Raw genomic sequence first — 13,197 nt, 5'->3', positions numbered from 1 at the left:
CCCCAGTCCCTCAAGGGGGCCAAGTCAGGGTGTAGAGCCCATGCAACTGAGCTCACATTATTGGAAATCAAGGTCCAGAGTCGCTGCTGCGCCGTCACACTCACCTGTTATTACCCTGCATAGAGCACAACTCTGTAGGCTGCGGAGGTCCCCTAGACTCCAGTGGGGTGAGATGCACGCGAGAAGGCCCTCTTCTTGCAGCCCTGGAGTCAGGAATAAACCGGTGTGCTCCCTGTGCATCTTGAAGATGGGGGGGGAGGGCAACTTCCTCTGGTCAATCTATCACCAGAGTCCCCATGTCACCAGGGCCAGCTCTAGGCAGTGGCGCATCTCAGAGCAAGAAAGCCAAGCCTGCAGGCCGTGATAAGTGCCCCTGCAGCTCCACTGTGCCAATAATGGCACCCTAGTACTGCCATTGCCCTGGGGTGCTTATCCGATGGGCTGGAAGGGTTGACGGTGGCCAGGGGGATATTATCGGATAATGGGGTCCGATGCGGAGCTCCATTAAGAAGCGTTTGCCATCTTGGCTGCATAAGCAAACACAACCCTTCCCACAACCTACTTATGCCGCCACCCTCTCGATAGCTGCTTTGGCCAAAAGAGCCTGGACTTCCTGACAGAGCAAGAGAGATAGTCCTCCCCCAGCCGGTTGAAAGATAGGGGCATGGGTGGCATCTTGTCCGATGTTATGAACTGCCAGTGGGGCAGTTGATGGCGGATCCTACTGCCAAATGAGTGCCCATGATCTTTTGAGGGCAAACTAAAGTGGTTTGGAGGCTGTGTTTGCCGGAGAAGTGTCAGACTGGGTCAACCTCTTGCTGGTTGTCCTACTGGGCTTGTGGGAACTGTGGCCACGAAAGGACTGGGGAGTCTGTTGCCCTTGGTGACTGGGTGAAAATGGATGCATTTGGTGAACCCTAGTGTATCCACAGAAAGGGCGAAAGCAGAATGAGGATGACGGGGGGCCATGGAGAAGCTCAAGGACCTGGAAATAACCCGGCTGCCCTTAAAGCGCTCCAGTTCTGAATCTGCCTTTTTGCCAAGGAGGCAGGTGCAATATAAGGGCATGTCCATAAGGGATGCCTGGGCATCCCCGAAAAGCCAGTGGATATCAACCAGACATGGCCACTGATGACGCAATCCATCTGCCTAGTGAGTCGGTTGTGTTCAGTCTGCAGCAAACAGTGAAGTTTGCTGGGTCACTTCCATCTGTAGTAGCCTCTGATTGTGGGCAATACTTGTGCCACTGAATCCCAAACAGTGTGGGTGTATTGGCCCGAAAGGCACACAGTGTTCATGGACTGCAGGCTCTTCAAGGCAGGCTGGGCCCTGGGAGTGGGGTGATGGCAGCGGCAATGGTCCTGTGCACAGGCATCCCCGTGCAGGGCTCGGCGCAGGCCCCAAGCAGGACATCAGTGAAGACTTCATTAAAGGGGAGGAGTGGTTCTGAGGGAGTGACTTTCAGCTGAAGCACAAATGTTTTAACTGCCACCAAGGGCACCAATGTCCAGGTCCTTAGCTGCCCACGCACCACAATAGTATATGAGGCCCATTCTGCCGTAGCCACACTTGGAGGAGAGACTAGGATAGGTGCCTGGTGAGGTGTCTGGACCACTGGCATCCGTCAGTTCCTCATACCAGTTGTCGTCGGCCTCCTCAAGGGGGTGTAGAAACCGGGATCCTCCGATACACCCCAATCAAACTCCTCTCCAAGCCTGTCAAAGAAAGGTGGTACTGGCTCAGGCTCGGAATGTCTGTTTCCAACTGGTGTCTCAGAATTTGCATTGGGCGATGCCGATCCGGCTCCGTATCGGAGTCTGGTATGATGATGGGGTTGACGTTGGAGGAACGGGTTCCGGGGAAGGTTGCGGTCTCTGAGACAGAGCTGTTCTAGATCCAACAGCGGATCCAAGGGGCTCCACTGGTGCTGAGGGCGGACCTGCTGGCCGAAATCCAGTGGGGGCACCTGCCGAACCCATGGGGTCTAAAGGAGCTCCAGAGAGTTCAGTCTGCAGAGAAATAATGTGCATTGCCTCATAAAATTCACAGAGTTGGGCGGAGTTCGCTCTGACTACTCCACGAAACTCAGAGTAGAAATGAATGGACCTTGAGAGTGGGGGTAGAGAATGATTTAGTTCTAGCACCACGTCCAATAACCTGGACAGGCGCAGCGAAGTCGAATTTCTTGTGGGACTTACCTGATGACTTTGAACATGAAGCGAAGTGCCTGGAACGACTCCACGAGCTGGCCCGGTACCTTCTGCACACCCGGGACCTGGTACATCATAGAGACGACCGGCGTCATGCAACAAGGAGCATCAGGGAGTACTCCATCAGTGCCTTGGGATTCTTGGCATGGCAGTCCTCACAAGCCTTGGAGTCATGGTCCTGCTCCAAGAACCAAAGACAGACAAGATGGGGGTCTGTCTTAGACAAGAGGGCTTAAACCCCAATGGCTTATTGGCGGATATGCCTAGCAAACTGGGAGACAAGGTCTTAGAAGGGAAGAAATTTGACAGAAGCAGCAAATAAGGTCAGCCAAAAAGTGACTGGAGGTAGCTCAGAACAGATGTCAGCAAGCTGGGGTGGCACCTATTTGGGATGATGCAAAGAAGAACGACACTACCTACCGGCACGCAGAGGTACTGCTTGAAAAGTTTCTATATCCAGTCTGACACCTGGGGAATATTCTAAAGTAAGGAATCTGCAGCTATAAGTATCTATCAGATAGATGCAGGGTAGAAAATATTTTAGTTACACACATCTCACAATTTCATTCTGTACATAGAAGCCTTCAGTAGTCACTATAAAAAATAAGTAGTGTGCCAATGTCTAACGTTCTATTTATCAAATTGAAACAATTTCCATGATTAGCCTCTTTCACTTACAGTGCTCTAATCACAGTTGGGACCATAAAACACAATCATTGACAGTGGACTAATCACCATTGAAAGGGGTAAGAAGATAAGGTCAAATGCAGAGCCTATATAGGTGAAAATGTAAACCTATCAAAAGAGCACAAGAAGTGGTATAAACTGATGCCCTTTGGACTCTGGAGGCAACAAGTCAGGACTGCTCAAGGGGACAACCGTACTAGAGTCTGGTTACAATAATTAAGTGACTGTGGTATTTGCAGTTAAAAACTGTACTCCTGGGTTTGGAAAAAAAAATGTTACAGACGTCCAGGTCACTGTGGCTAAAGAAACCTGGCCCACTTTTAGTGATATATGCAAGGAGCCACAATTCATGAAATATGCAGACAGCCTTTCTTCAAAGTGGGGTGGCTCAGATTTTAATCTTGCAATCTGATAAAGCTGCCATCCTGATGGATATATATCTTTACCAAGTGAATTTCCCCAGATGAGTGACAGCATCCATAAACTCTTTGCAATAATTTCTGCACGCTGTCTGGTGGACCCATCAGTCTCTGTTGTCACTCTGTACATAACATGGAGATGTTAACAGGTGCCACATTAGCGTGCTGATGTAATTTCCTCTTTTTATGCACCAGATCCAGGGCTTAACTCCTCCAATTTTTTGTTTTCTTTTTAACAACTTTTAAAAATACTTTTGAAAGTATGCAGGGATTTAATCCCAAATTACCGCGACTCCACACCCCACCCACTCCGTAAAATGACAGTCTGTAACCATGCTGCACTTTTTGCAAGCAGATATCAGTCATGGATACATACAACATCTACCTTCAGTGTCTCAGCAACTAACCTGATCCCAAGTCCTGTGACAAATGCTACCCAGCATATCTTTATATTTGTCTTCTTCTCTTGATAAGATGCAATACGAAGAACATTGTTTTTGAGGTTGTAGTCCCATCGTAGTGTCTTGATGTGCTAAAGCAAACATGATGCAGTTTTTGCCGGTTTGTTAACACTAACAATGGTAGCAACAACTTTAAAACTGAGATGAGGAAGTAGGTTCCAAGGCAAAAAGATGGTCTTGAGCTTCTGGCAACTCATACAAAGTTCTCTATTCTGAACCAAGCCTGCGAGTCTCAAGGTCCTCGCAATATGTTCACCAGCTGTCTGTGATCATTCCATGGTTATCATGATTTAGTGCATCGGAGACTGAAATTGTGAGCAGACAAATGACACTTAACACCTTTGTGTGTCTAATATTTACTGTCCAAAGCTTTATACATAGATGGGTCAGAATTAAGCCTATTCCAAGTCCGGATGGACTATTGAATCGAAGAATTAGACCCCAATTACAAGTAAGCTGAATATAGCAGCAGGTAAATGGCACTACCGTGGTGCAAAGTATTTGCCAGGGGTGGTACATACTCCTTTCTCACTGGTAAATGACCTATAAAATGCAGAAAAGGCATTTAAATGACTGAAATGTTTTTTTCTTTTCGTCTGGCCATTCTCTCCAATTAATTTCCACAAATGGGCGACCTGCCAAAATCAGCTACAGAAAAACAGCAAGGATGCAATAACTTGGCAATCTGATCCCTGTACAAACTCCTGTTGCACAGGGATCAGAATTTAGTCAAGCATTTGTAATCAGGGCCCCAATGTTCATTTAGGTTTTGACTGGTGCAGAACTGAACCTTAAAAACAGAATGGTAAAAAGAATGGTGGAAGAAATACTAGCACCATCTTTACTCTTGATAGCATGAAACGTTTTTGTAGGATTCAGTGGAACTGATTGAATGAGTATCAACATCAAACTTAGTTGTCATTGCAGTGCAGTGCACAACAGCATGGTTCATCAAATAACTGTTGCGTGCCAGGTTTTTGCTCAGTATTAAGGAAATGAATTTTCCCCTTGCTATTCAGAGTCAGTTTCATCAGAAAGTAGAATGACATTATGAAGGATAATATTGCCTCTGATATTCTGACCAGATTTGCAGTGTGCAAATAAAACGGTGGAACCACTTCTCCAAAAACAGTGGTGGAGTAAAGGACTGGTGAAAAAAGAATAGTGGCATGAAGGTTAAGAGAGACAAAAATAATCTGTGAGCATTGCATTGTGACACACACTAAGCACGAAAAGATAGTGTATCTATCAGGAGGAAGGTTTCTTTTGACCTTGAAGGACACTCGCAAAAGTTTCATCCAGAGAATACCGCTCCCAAAAGGGTGGTAGAAGGCTTCTTTGGTACCTGGGAGGCAACCATTTTACCAGTATGAAATGGTGTTACCACCTTGGAGTCTGTTCCAAGAACCAAATCCCTATTACATAAATTGAACATCTTCCATATTTTTTCAAATGTTATGCTTTTTTTCCATTGCGTCTCTAGACATTACACACATAATGTGTAGATCAGTCTCCGCAAACTATTGCCACATACAATCACTGCTTGAAGCCAGTTGTGTACAGCATGTAAGGAAGGAGGGAAATGTTTTCATGATTTTGTTAGCCAATTCTTTTTTTTTTTTTAAATAACCAATACATGAAACAAAATGGCATTTCAAGGAAAGTCAAACAGTGAAAAAAGTACAGCCTCACCCTAATGATATAGGAAGGACACAAAAGCCACGCCTTCCAACCTGTCTGGTAATAAACAGAAGGTCTGGGTGAAGAAAATTGGTGAGGATGGGTAAGGCAGGTTTCATAGAGTGGCAGCATTCAGTTTTAAAATGTTTGCGGTCCTGTCTCAGGAGCCCAAGTAATTCTTGAGTTATGAAGAAGGGAGAGCAGAATCCAGAGTTCCACAAAGGAACAAGGTCTTCTCCCTACAAGCTACCTCTCTCTAAAAGCTACCAAGCTTATTTTCCGCTCCCTGTGCAACATGTTACCTTTTGATTTCCAACTGCAACCAAACATTTTAGGCCGACTTGGATCTTCCTGGATTGTTCTGATATTTGGCTGATACATTCACTTGTGTGACTAATGTATGTCATATTCTTACCCCAACTATTTGGTGGCTTGTTACAACAGATTTAGGCACCAGCTATTTGTCCCTTGGAAATTTTTTAATTCCACTAATTGCTTTGCTGATTTCTAGAATTAATTTGCCATTCTAATCAATGTTTATAACAAAAAAATTAAGGTTCAGTGACAGCGAGTACTATTTGTACAGTTAATCTTCACTGAAATTAAAGAGCTCTATCAAATCTGTTGGTACTAATGATATGATAAACTCCTAAGGATCAGGACTTTACTTCTCAGTTTCAACAGCCTTCTCTGTCAGTACTGGGCATTGTAGCACAGTGGAGCGGCTGTCTGTAGAGGAGCAGGAAGTCTTTTCAGCTATTCTTTATTTTTTAAAGGAGACTTGTATAGTAGAGCCAGCCATGCTTCACTGTACATTTAAGTTGTTCACTTTAATTGGTTGTCCTTTAAAGAAAAAAGTAGGAACATTTAGCTATTTTCCTGCAGACAACTTTAAAAAATGTGCCTTCTGAGAGTTTCTCTCTTTACAAAAGAGTTGCAGAGATAATTCAGTACATAGGAATATCAGTAAAGTGAATATTTGTTGCTGTGAGAAATCAGGTGTAAAGACAGACACTTTCTGGCAGATCCATTAAGAAGACTTATGCTTTGTTGAAAAAATAGACCATAAACAGATTTTATTCTCTCCCTGCCCACCACCAGTCCCTGAGAGACCTCTGCAGTGAAATGAAAGTGAGCAAATATGAAACTATCAGACATACATGGATTAGACTTGATCCTAAACCATCTTCTGCTGTGGATTATCGGACATCAACCTGAGGGGATATGCTTTTGGCCATTAAGATTACCTCGCCAAACCATCTAATAGACATTCCGACGCTGTGAACCAGACACAGATCAACATGTTGCTGCATTACAACATTTTAAAACAAATTAACAAGTTACTTGGTAACGCCTTGTCTTGTAGAGACTATGGGGCACATGCATCAACGAAAATACTTATCGCAAATCTGCCTTTGTGACCAGTATTTTTGCATTTGGGATGCATCAACCCAAATACAAATTTGCAATTTAAGTAATCGCAAAATTTGCGATCACTTAAATTGCGAATGCATTTAGGGAATCGCAAATTGCGATTCCCTAAATGCAATGCATGATGCAATTTCAAATTGCGAATTCGCAATTAGGGATCGCAAATTGCCATCAATTTGAACTTGATGATAATTTGCAAAAACTTTGAAAAATGTACTAAAGTGCATTTTTCAAAGTTTTATGTTACACACACACACATGCCCTTGGGGCATGTATGTGCGCAACATGTGGTAACATCTCAATTTCAGGGGTGCAACAGGGTGTCATTTTGGCACCCTTGAAATTGCATGCGCAATTTGCAAGTACCTATTTGGTACTCGCAAATTGCGCATGCAATTCCCATTCATTCCTATGTGCCTCTAGGCTCATAGGAATGAATGGGGAGCAATTCCTTAATTGTGATTCGCAATTTGCGAGTCGAAATTAAGGAATATGTAGGAATCGCAATTTTCTTTGCGATTCCTACATGCATAGGGATTTGCGAGTCCTAAATAGTGATTTCTTAAAATTCACTATTTAGGATTCTCAAATCCTGGCTTTGATGCATGTGACCCTATATCTAGCCACAGATTCCTCATCTTAGAATTCCCCCAGGCGTCAGATGAATCTGGAATTTTTTTCTTGAGCAGTACCCCTTGCGTGCAGGAGTTGGTCCGCTGCACGTCTGTTGTCAGCACCGGAAATGACGTTGTGGTATCTATATAGTCTCCACCAAGGTGCGCTGATGTTAGTTACTTTTCATGACTTTCCACGCCAGAAGCGCAGAGCCTGAACAGGGACCACTGGCATGTCAAAACTAGGGCCCTGAAAGGGGTTATCCCTGTCCCTAGAAATCCGTTTGCAGTGCCTGGAGGATGGGCGGGGCAGTAAGGAATCTGCAGCTAGATATAGTCTCTATCATATAAGGCGTTTTCAAAAGTAAGTAACTTGTTCAACTTCTAGCCGCAGATTCCTTCCCCTAGAATAGATAGCCACGCAAAACCATCCCTGGAGGTGGGCCCGTAAACCACTTTCATATGAGAAAGCACTGCAGCACCGAACAGCCAAAGTGTCCATCCCTGCAGACCCTACTGTCCAGAGAGTAATGTTTAGTGAATGCATGCAGGAAAGCCCAGGTTGCCGCTTGGCAGATATCCAGGACCAGAACTGCACATGCTAACACACTGGTGGCTGCTTAAGCTCTGGTGGAATGAGCCCACAAACCTACAGGAGGTTGCTTCTTGGCCAGTGCATAGCAAATTTTGATGCAGGGCATGACCCATCTGGAGATGGTCTGCTTCTGCACAGCCTGACCTGTCTTTGCACCAACATACCCCACGAAGAGTTGGTTGTCCATCCGGAACGCTTGTGTGCGGCCAAGGTAGAACAGCAACACTCTTTTTGGGTCCAGACGTTGGGGTCGCTCCTCTTCCTTAAAGCGATGTGAAGGAGCATAAAAGGTAGGAATGGAAATAGATTGGCCTACATGAAAAGGGGAGACCACTTTTGGCAGAAATGAGTCCATTGTGCCAAGCACCACTTTGTCAGGACAGACAGAAAGGAAAGGGGGCTTAGATGATAAGGCCCGCAGCTCCCTTGCTCTGCGGGCAGATGTAATTGCCACAAGGAAGTCTGTTTTTAAGGTGAAAAGCCTGAAGGGACAATTGTGTAGAGCTTCAAATGGAGCGCACATCAAAACAGTTAAAACCAAGTTAAGGTCCCACTAAGGCATAATGAATAGTGAAGGAGGGACGAGATATGTAAGACTCTTGAGGAACCCATGTACAATTGGGGACTTGAAAAAAGAGGGTTTATCAGGCTACCCAATAAAAGCAGAAATGGCAGAGAGATAGTCGTTAACAGTGCCCAGAGCAGAGCTCTGATTGGCAAGAGAAAAATAGAAAAGCAGAACCTCAGGAAGGAGATCAACAGATTTTAATTCACACCATGCCACAAACTTTTTCCAATGGACGGCGTGCACCTTCTTGGTGGAGGGCCGCCTGTCTGCCAAGATGGCATTACAGACTTCCTGAGGAAAGTCGAAAGCTGTTAACTGTTGCCGCTCAATCTCCACACAAGAAGGTGGAGAGAGGATAGGTTCAGGTGGGGAACCTTGCCCTACTGCTGTGACAGAAGAGCCTGATTGGAGGATGATGGCCATGCTCAGAAGCTCGGGATGCTAGACTCTCTGTGCCCAGTCTGGAGCCACAAGTATGACTTAGGCCTGGTAAATCTTGATCTTCTTGAGAACTCTTGTTAGGAGTGGTATTGGCAGAAAGGAGACCTTTGCTCCACTCGAGACGAAAAGCAACTCCAAGCAAGTGTGCCTTTGAAACGCCAGCGCACACTGCTGTCATTGCATGTTCTCGACGGTGGCAAACAGATCTAACCAAGGCTCTCCCCAGTGCTGAAAGACTGTGCACCACCTCCAGATGGATATGCTATTCCTGATCCGCTAGGCATCATTGGCTGTGTTTGTCCACTCTGGCGTTCAGAGAACCTGCCAGATGTTGAACCATTAGAGAAAATGCCCTGGAGTTCCAGCCATTGAACATTCCAGCGCAGGGCCTTTTGACAAATGGTCCACGACCCCACCATGCCCTGTTTGTTGCAGTACCACATGGCGGTGGTGTTGTCCATGAACACTTGCACCAGCCTTCCCTTGACCGAGAGTAGAAAGGCTTTCAATGCCAGTCAGATCGCCTGGAGTTCCAGCATGTTGATGTGGAGTCCAGACTCCTTCAGAGATCAGAGTCCTCTAATTTTCACCTTTCCCAATGGCCGCCCCATCCCAGGAGTGACGCATCGGTTACTACTGTGATATCTGGGTTGGGAAGGGAGAGGGGTCTGCCTCTGACCCAATCGTGGTTGGTCAGCCACCACTGCAGTTACCACCGAGATCTGGACCAGGTCGGAAAGATTCCCCTGATGCTGCGCCTACTTGAACTTCAGATCCCACTGCAAAGCCTGCATATGCCATCTGACATATGTCACTAGCAGGATGCAGGAGGCCATGAGACTTAGCAGCCTCAGAGTCAGTCTCACTGAAACCCAGGATAGAGGCTGAAATATCTGTATAATAACCTAGACTCGCCTCTTGGGAGGATAAGCCCGAAACTGCACTGTGTCCTGAACAGCTTTGATGAAAGGAAGGGTCTGAGAGGGAGTCAGGTGTGACTTTGGCATGTTGATAGTGAACCCCAGCGAGAGCAGGAGGTTCACCGTAGTCTGGAGGTGGTAGACAACAGCCTGGGGCCAGCCTGCCTTCAGCAGCCAGTCCTTGAAGTAGGGGAAGACTGGCATCCCTTACCTCCACAGATGAGCCGCAACCACCGCAATCAACTTGGTGAACACCCGAGGGGCGGTGCCCCCAGGTCAAAAGGAAGCATGTTGAATTGGCCACGAAAGGAGCAAAAGGCTGATTGAGGTGGAGGTGGGACAGCAGAGAGGTCTAAGGACCTGGCCGCAGCGTGAGAGCTCGAGCGCCACATCTGCCTTGTCTCCGAAGAGACGGGTGCCATTGAAGGGCATGTCCATAAGGAAAGCTTGGACATCCCCCGAAAGCCAGTCATCCTCAGCCAGGCGTGGCGCCTAAGGCAACTGTCGTGAAAACCGGTTTGCCCAGTGAGTCGGTCGTGTCGAGTTTGCATTGAATAGTGAACTTTGCCAAATCCCTCCCAATGGTGACAGCTTGGGAGAGTACAGCCTGGGCCTCCTCCGGGACGTGTGGGAGCACTTGAGCAACCATATCCCACAAAGTGTGGGAATAACGGCCCAAAAAGCATGCAGTGTTCACAGACCGCTATGCCAGGTTGGTGTAAGAAAACATCATCTTTCCAAATTAGCCCAGCCCTTGGATTCCCTATCTAGGGGAGCGATAACGAAATTGCTGGGGGAGGTGGAGACTTGGAGCACTAAGCTCTCGGGGGTAGGGTGCTGAACTTCGGTCCTCTGGAGCGAGGGCGATGGTGGCGGGCCATCGTCCTATTCACAGGAACCTCTGTGCTGGGTTTGGCCTAGGTACCCAACCGGATGTCAGTGACAGCGTCATTGAATAGGAGTAAAGGTTCCTACATGGAGACTCCCGGCTGCAGCACTTCTGCCAAGAGATTAGTCTTGACTGCCACCATGGGTAGCTGATGGTCAAGGACCTCAGCTGCCCTCTGCACAACCAATGAGTAAGTAGATAGCTCCTCCATAGCCACAGTAAGGGGAGAAAGCTCACCAGTATCTGGAGATGTATCCAGGTCGCTGGCCTCACCCAGATCCTCACACGAGTCCACACTCTATTCTTCTTCATAGGGCCGGTATTCCTAACAGTTCAGCGACCCCTACCAGTGGACCCCGAGGCCTGGCCAATAAAAATAAGGCTCAGGCTCTGATCTAGGAGGCCAGTCCCCTGCCAGCGTCGGAGATGACGCCCCTCCTGCTTTGTGTTGGAGTCAGGGCTGGTGGGGTGTAACAGGGCACCGGGTGCATCGGGACGGGCACTGGGGCAAGTCGATATGGCACAACTGGCATTTGTCTGGATCCCAGGAATAGATACCAGGGGTCCCACCTGAGCAGAGTCCAGAGCCACCAGTACGGTACCAGACAGGGCCCCTTCAGAACTCCTGGGATCTGAAAGAGCGCCGTCAGGGCCGGGCTGCCCACATATGAGACAAATGACCTCATAGAACTCTTTCAATTGGGCAAGGGTCGCAATGGCCATCGAAGATTCGGGATTGCCCAGTCTCGGGCCAGGCGCAGGTCCTGGGGAACGAGACCTAGAACACCGAGGCTCCCTTGTCTCGTCGGCCAACGGACGAGGAGAAGTCGAAGAACACTTCAACTTCTTGCTCTTCTTTTTGTGCCTACTACCAGAGTGTCCCGAGGACTTAGAATGGGACAGAGGAGGACTTCGGGCTCTGCGAATAATACAGGGACCTTTCCCTCGACCGGGATCCCGCCTTCCGTGGAGTTGCGTGCCAGGTGCTAGCAGCTTCAGGGACCACTCCCTCAAAGCCATGGCCCAGTAATCGCCTTGGTGTCGTGGGTGTGCTCTAGACACCACAGACAAACAAGGTGTGGGTCCATCGGTTGGTGACAGGCACTGCAGGGCCTGTACCCCAACATGCACGAAGACATTCTTCGACGCACAAGGAGGTAAACTTCAAAAAATGTCGATAAAAAGGGGTACTGCTCATGAAAAACTTCCCAGATCCAGTCCGAAGCCCGGGGAATTTCTAAGGTTAAGAATCTGCACCTAGAAGTCACTATCAGATTCAGTGAATAATCACAGCAGACGTTCTTCTTTTGGGGAAATTGTGTTTGCACTGGACACCACCCTACTTTGTGAAGGGCCTGGACATGCTCAGAGAAGTTTCCTTTACAGGACCCATAGACTGAAATACCATGTAACCAGCTATAAGGAGAGAATTCCTTGACAACAGCAGATGGGAATAACATTTACGCTACGTTTGTATAACTACAATGTTCGTGATACCTCTTTCTCAAAATGTATATTTATAAAATCTAATTGTGTGAAAGTTTAAAACACATTAATTTTTCGTAATACAATTGAACACTCTGGCACAAAATTTTAAGAACAGCAAAGGACAGATACAAGTATTTTGTGAAACTATAAAGAAGACTGACCGTAACCGGACACAGTGGTATTTTCTGGAGACTTTTCTCCAAGTACTTCTGTAGCTGCCTTTAACTGTTCTTTTAACCTGCTGATATCACAATCAGCCTTGGCTTTAACAATACTCAGCTCTGTGTACATATCTTTATATTTATCGCTGGCATATTTTTTATCCTGGCAGAAAAAATAAAGAGATAGTTATAAGCATTCGTACACTAAGCATACTTTATCTTTGCAAAAGCAAAAAAGTTATGTTCATCTTCACAGTAATTATTGTACTCTTTGTTACTGATCTCCCTACAGCCGAACTGGTTCAGAATATCTGCACGGCAATCAGGATTAGAACAAGCTTCCTCAAAAAAGTTCTGTCACTTTATACTTTTTAAAAGAGATCAACGGAGAAAGTTACTTCCTTATATGCAACTCGTGACCTCTACCAAGTTAACACCAACACAAAGCAAGATGATAATGTCTTGGTATATAGTTGGACATATCAGCCTCTGTGTGTATGTTCTCTTGGTGGAAAGAATAGCAAACTGTGCAGCACAGCACCTATAATTTGATGACTTTGGCAAGAAATCAAACAAGACTTTTTGAAGTTAAAGGAAAAGGCTAAATATGTTGCACACCATCCGTGGGGTTTT

At 46.5% G+C, this 13,197-nt stretch overlaps 1 protein-coding gene across 4 annotated transcripts in view; it reads right to left on the bottom strand.

Annotated features, from left to right (window-relative positions):
- Window positions 1–13,197, bottom strand: part of MPRIP (myosin phosphatase Rho interacting protein) — a 753,461-nt gene that overhangs the window by 46,918 nt on the left and 693,346 nt on the right. For all 4 annotated transcript variants that reach the window (XM_085628921.1, XM_085628923.1, XM_085628922.1 and 1 more), the window contains exon 22: window positions 12,565–12,727. In XM_085628921.1, coding sequence (XP_085485047.1) covers window positions 12,565–12,727 — 163 coding nt within the window. The remainder of the gene's footprint in view (window positions 1–12,564; window positions 12,728–13,197) is intronic.

The sequence above is a fragment of the Triturus cristatus genome, chromosome 10, assembly GCF_964204655.1.
Source record: "Triturus cristatus chromosome 10, aTriCri1.1, whole genome shotgun sequence".
NCBI classification, from domain to species: domain Eukaryota; kingdom Metazoa; phylum Chordata; class Amphibia; order Caudata; family Salamandridae; genus Triturus; species Triturus cristatus.
Note: the sequence above shows the minus strand (reverse complement) of the source record. Positions and strands in the feature narration are given on the sequence as shown.